Source organism: Vidua chalybeata, chromosome 8 (genome assembly GCF_026979565.1).
Source record: "Vidua chalybeata isolate OUT-0048 chromosome 8, bVidCha1 merged haplotype, whole genome shotgun sequence".
Lineage (NCBI taxonomy): Eukaryota > Metazoa > Chordata > Aves > Passeriformes > Viduidae > Vidua > Vidua chalybeata.
In genome coordinates, this window is record NC_071537.1 from 6,105,273 (window position 1) to 6,110,265 (window position 4,993).

At 43.0% G+C, this 4,993-nt stretch overlaps 1 protein-coding gene across 2 annotated transcripts; it reads left to right on the plus strand.

Moving 5' to 3' along the window:
* The first annotated feature begins 2,725 nt into the window (after positions 1–2,725).
* PRLHR (prolactin releasing hormone receptor) lies at positions 2,726–4,132 on the plus strand. 2 transcript variants are annotated; one of them, XM_053949704.1, is made up of 2 exons: positions 2,726–2,799; positions 2,966–4,132. In XM_053949704.1, the coding sequence occupies exon 2, from the start codon at positions 3,098–3,100 to the stop codon at positions 4,130–4,132; it is 1,035 nt and encodes a 344-aa protein (XP_053805679.1). In that variant the 5' UTR covers positions 2,726–2,799; positions 2,966–3,097. The 2 variants fall into 2 exon arrangements, with proteins under 2 accessions (XP_053805679.1, XP_053805678.1); XM_053949703.1 differs by having other exon boundaries at positions 2,747–2,799; positions 2,912–4,132.
* Positions 4,133–4,993: the final 861 nt, after the last annotated feature.

Below are 4,993 nucleotides of genomic sequence, written 5' to 3' on the forward strand. Positions count from 1 at the left end.
TGTGAAACATTTCTGTGAAATGTTGGTCTGGCTCTAAATATAACATAACATCAAGGACAACCAGGGCTTCAACCAGACACTCAACATCATTCCTGTGTGTGACACCCTAATACACTTGGAATGTCAAAATAGTTCTAATATGACAGTAATGCAGTTTCTGTGACCTTTTCTCTTTTAATGAGGAAATTCTGCATGTGAAAAGGACTTACAGCCCATTCAGGAAAGACTCTGTCAGATAGCCTTGGAAATTCTAAACAAAATTAATATCTGCAGTTTTAGAAGGAGAAAAGATTATTTCCTTGGGATAAATTGCTGCAATACTTTTTCTATTCAAGCCCTTATTAAATATTATCTTTCCAGACCTTGGCTGTAGCATACAGCTGAACTGACGACATTTTCTGCCTGAAGCCAAAACAAACAGAAAATCATGAAGAGAAATAGGTGGGAGCCTTCAAACAAAAGGTGCACCGGTTACTGGTTTCAGCGGTGAAGAAAATAAATTTAAAGACAAGGGAAAATGCAGGAACATTGCCTGGTACAGCTTAAAATAAAATAATATATCAGGTTAGTTTTGTGACCTGAGCGTAAAGGTGACCTTGAAGGCTTCTTGAGCTGATACTGTCTTTGATTTTTCTCACACAGCGAAGAATGAACCTTTTTCTCATAGGAACACAATGAGGATATTTACAGGATCTACTCTGCAGCTCTTGGGAATGAAACCAAAAATTCACTTAGTTAAAAATGAGATTTTCAATTATTTCATTTGCAATGATGTTATTGTGAGGCTTCTTTCCTCACACAAGCCTTGTCATTCCAGAAGGATGTGGGCAGTATGAAAGCCTTTTGCATATGTCCTCCTTCATTTTTCCTATGCTTTGGCTTCTATGAGGGGCCATGTACAAAGCCTACTACAATCCTACTTTAAACTAGGCCATACTTTTCTCCCCCATTAAATGGAGCAATTGAATTGATGGGTTCTAGGAATCCTGCAGCATGCTGCTTATCACCAAGCAGTGTGGTTGCACTGGGTGGTGACAGCAGTAGGGATTTCCTATTTCCTTGCCTCTTTGCAACCTCTCCCCTCAGGTCCCTCTGCTCTTCTGGATTTGGGTATATAGAGATAAACAGGTACTGAATTCCCCTGGGTCCCAAACAGCTCAGAGAGGCGAGATTGGACTCTGAAGTGGGCTATAACATCCCATTTTTAGTCTGGGTCATGGCTAGGTGACTCTAGCCATGCAGTGAAGGATGACACTCCTGAGCAATGGGGTTACACGCTCATTCTCCCCTCAGGCTGGAATTACAGCCATATTCCAGTCCATGGAATAATCTAACCCTGGATGCAGCAGCACAGAGCCAGCACTTGCCTTGCTTGAATTTCCTTCACAAGCAGAATGTCTCTGGTCAGAACAAGGGCTACACAAGATTAGCTTCTATTTTAGGATTAGGAAAAGAAGTAGGACAAAAATGAAGTCCATTTAAACTTCTGATTTATGTCAAATGGCATAAAATCAAAAGGATATGGTTCTGCCCATAGTCTCCTAGAAAATAATGGATTAATATTTCCTTTGTCCGACTGACTAGGACACAAATTGTCATTTAAAATTGTGTCTAAATCCCCTGAGTGCCTTAAAGAACCTAACAATATTCTCTGCTCTGAAGCATTCAGAAGTTAGGCTGCTCCTTAGATTTTTTTTAGTTTCTCTAATCAGTACAAATGGATGCAGTGGATTTTCACTGTTTTTCACCAGATGAGGTCCTGGTCCTGGGTTGAAATGGAGAAGAGTTAAGGGAGAATTAGAGCAATAGACAAGAGCTGGAGGGGGATGTCTAATTAAGTGTTCTGTAAGCACTTATGCTGATTTTTCTGCTTTCTAATATCTGAACCAAGCAAAACAAGTATAGATTGTTTTACAGACTGGTTAGCACTTGTCTGGTATAGAAAAGGTTAACAAATCAAATGCAGGAATGAAGAAACACCCCAAATATTTTTGGGTAGCTGAAATACTAGTAGAAGTTTGCTGTAGTTCTCTGCAGGTAAACCCTTACGTCTAACCTATTTGGATGCTAATATTTCCTTTGAGGTGCTCACACATGTTTGTTTACTTTTAAAGATGTGTAAATCCTACTGAAAATAGCCATAGTGGGTGAGTAAACACTGTAGCACCAGTGGAAAATAAATTTAAGTAAAATAAGATCCTTTGTGCTACAAGCAAAATGCACATTTCTAATCCTAACTTCATTCACAGGTACATAGCTGAGACCCTCTAGTGGCATAAACATTTATTTGCCTTCAGCATGTGATTAAAATTCTACTTTACACTCACATTATAGCAACGAAATTACAGGTAGTATTTTTGGACACTCTGGGGGCTCTGGAAAAGCTAATCTAGGATTAGATACTGTGCAGGTTCATGGTAATGAAAGTAAATTGATTTTCAGATGTGAGGGGCAATTATAGATGCACTGGAAGGAGTGTGGAATTTTTGAAAGGATATTCTAGAACTAATTACTATCAGTAAAAAAACACACAAAGAGCAACGTAATACCCAGGGCAGCCAATGGGGATAAAAGCTTATACATGAATCTGTCATGACCTAGTAACGAAGACTGTTTAAAAACAGTGATCTCCACTTAGCTTGTAAATGCACATCGCCCTCTTTCTCACTCATATATTCTCTCTCTCTCTCTCTCTCTCTGACACACACACACACACGCTCCTGGATTTGCAGAAGACAGACATCTAGGGCACTTCTTGGCATCCACAGGAAAATCATATGGGATTAAAACCCCCCAGCAGTAAGTACTCACTGCATTAAATGTTTATTAAGTGGCATGCTGTCAAAAGCTAGATTTAATAGTAAATACAGGAGGACTTTAATGGGAATTGGTTGTATTTGATTTTTCTTAGGATTTGCTGAAAGCTGCCTCTTGAGGGTTACAAGTTCACCTTTTGCATTTACAGCTGCTTGTTTGCTATCCATGTGGTAACCTCTGGACAGCCAGTAATCCATTCATTATCCCCACCGATTGAGTGCGGGAGCAGCGCAGTGCTAACTACTTCACTCAGCTGACGGCAGACAACAAAAGGAGGAAAATGATGAATTCGGACAATTTAACCTCCCAAAGCTTCCTCTCTGCGATTCACAGCAACACCAGCAATTTATTCTCAGGGCTCCAGTTTGTTCAGTCCTTCAAGCCACTCATCATCCCCTGCTACTCGCTGGTGGTTTTTATTGGTGTCATTGGGAATTACCTTCTCATCTATGTCATCTGCAAGACAAAAAAAATGCACAACGTCACCAACTTTCTGGTAGGCAATCTGGCTTTCTCAGATATGCTTATGTGTGCAACCTGTGTGCCCCTGACCCTGGCCTATGCCTTTGAGCCCCGGGGATGGGTTTACGGGCGCTTCATGTGCTACTTTGTTTTCCTGATGCAACCTGTCACGGTGTTTGTGTCTGTCTTCACCCTGACTGTCATAGCTGTGGACAGGTACTGTGCCACGGTGTACCCATTCCGCAGGAGGCTCACCATCCCCATCTGTGCTTACATCCTGGCTGCTATTTGGCTGCTGAGCTGCACTTTGGCTGCCCCAGCCTTGGTGCACACCTACCACGCGGAGTTCCCGGAGCTGGACTTCTCCATCTGCGAGGAGTTTTGGTTCCACAAGAAAAGAGATCGCTTGGCTTACGCCTACAGCACCCTCATCATCACCTATGTATTGCCTTTGGCTGTCATCTCCCTGTCCTACCTGAGGATCTCAGTCAAGCTGAAGAACCGTGTAGTCCCAGGCAACGTCACCCAGGGCCAAGCTGAGTGGGACCGTGCCAGGAGGAGAAAGACTTTTCGCTTGCTGGTCTTAGTGGTGGCAGCCTTTGGAGTCTGTTGGCTGCCCCTGCACATCTTCAACATGATAAAGGACATCGACATCAGCTTGATTGACAAGCAGTACTTCAACTTCATCCAGCTGCTGTGCCACTGGTTTGCAATGATGTCTGCTTGTACCAATGCCTTCCTCTATGCCTGGCTCCATGACAGCTTCAGGGGAGAGCTGAAAAAAATGTTTGCCTGGAGGAAGAAGAAAATTGGACCCGCTACAAACTGCATTATGGCCAGTGTGGTGCTGTAAATGAGAGCTGGTGGGAGTGCCCCTCCTTTGTACATGAACATTGTAAGTCTTTTCCGCTTTTAATTAGTCCTCATTCCTGACATTTGCCTTTAGGGCTCAATTATTACAACAGAGGTCCCATGTGCATCTTCCCCAGCACCTCCACTTCTAATGGAGAATGACAGGCAGATGTCATGCCTCAAAAATATCTTTATTGTTTTGATTGGAGTTAGAAGCCAAGGAGATGTAAGCACAATAAAATACAGGGATCCTTTCTATCTGCGTTGGATATTACTGTCAGTACAGACATGGTTTTTGCGGACAAAGAGAAGCAAGGATGAATGTGGAGCCTAAATATCTCAAAGAGGGAGTGTTTTGGATTGGGTAAAAATGAAATCTGTGTGTCTATACAGAGTCCATTCCTTAGCACAGGCTCCAGGGCAGAGGACTTACAGCATTCCTGTAGTCCTTTCTGGGTCAGGGCCATTTCCTCATGCAGCCCCAGTTCGCTGCCCTACTGCAAGTCAGCTGCGTTGTCCTCACAGCCTTGTCAGCGCTGAAATGAATTCCATCATTCCTTGAGGACCTGATTTTGATATGTGGCAATGCTGCCATCAGCTTTGATCTCCAGAGAGAGCCAGAGGCTTTGGCACTGCCATTCTGGAGGTGCCCTAAGAGACAGAAGGCTGAAGGGGCTGTGGATTTCGAGCCAAGCACAAGCATTGCATGGCCAGTCAAAGAGCTGCCAAACTCAGAGGAGGGCAGGCAGTCTCCTTTGGAGGAGTCTTTTCGGAAGAAACAATTTCCTTTGAAATTCACCTTTCAAAGGGAGTTAGAAGCTATAATCAACTTAATGGTTTCTAGTTTCTTCCTCCCTGAAAA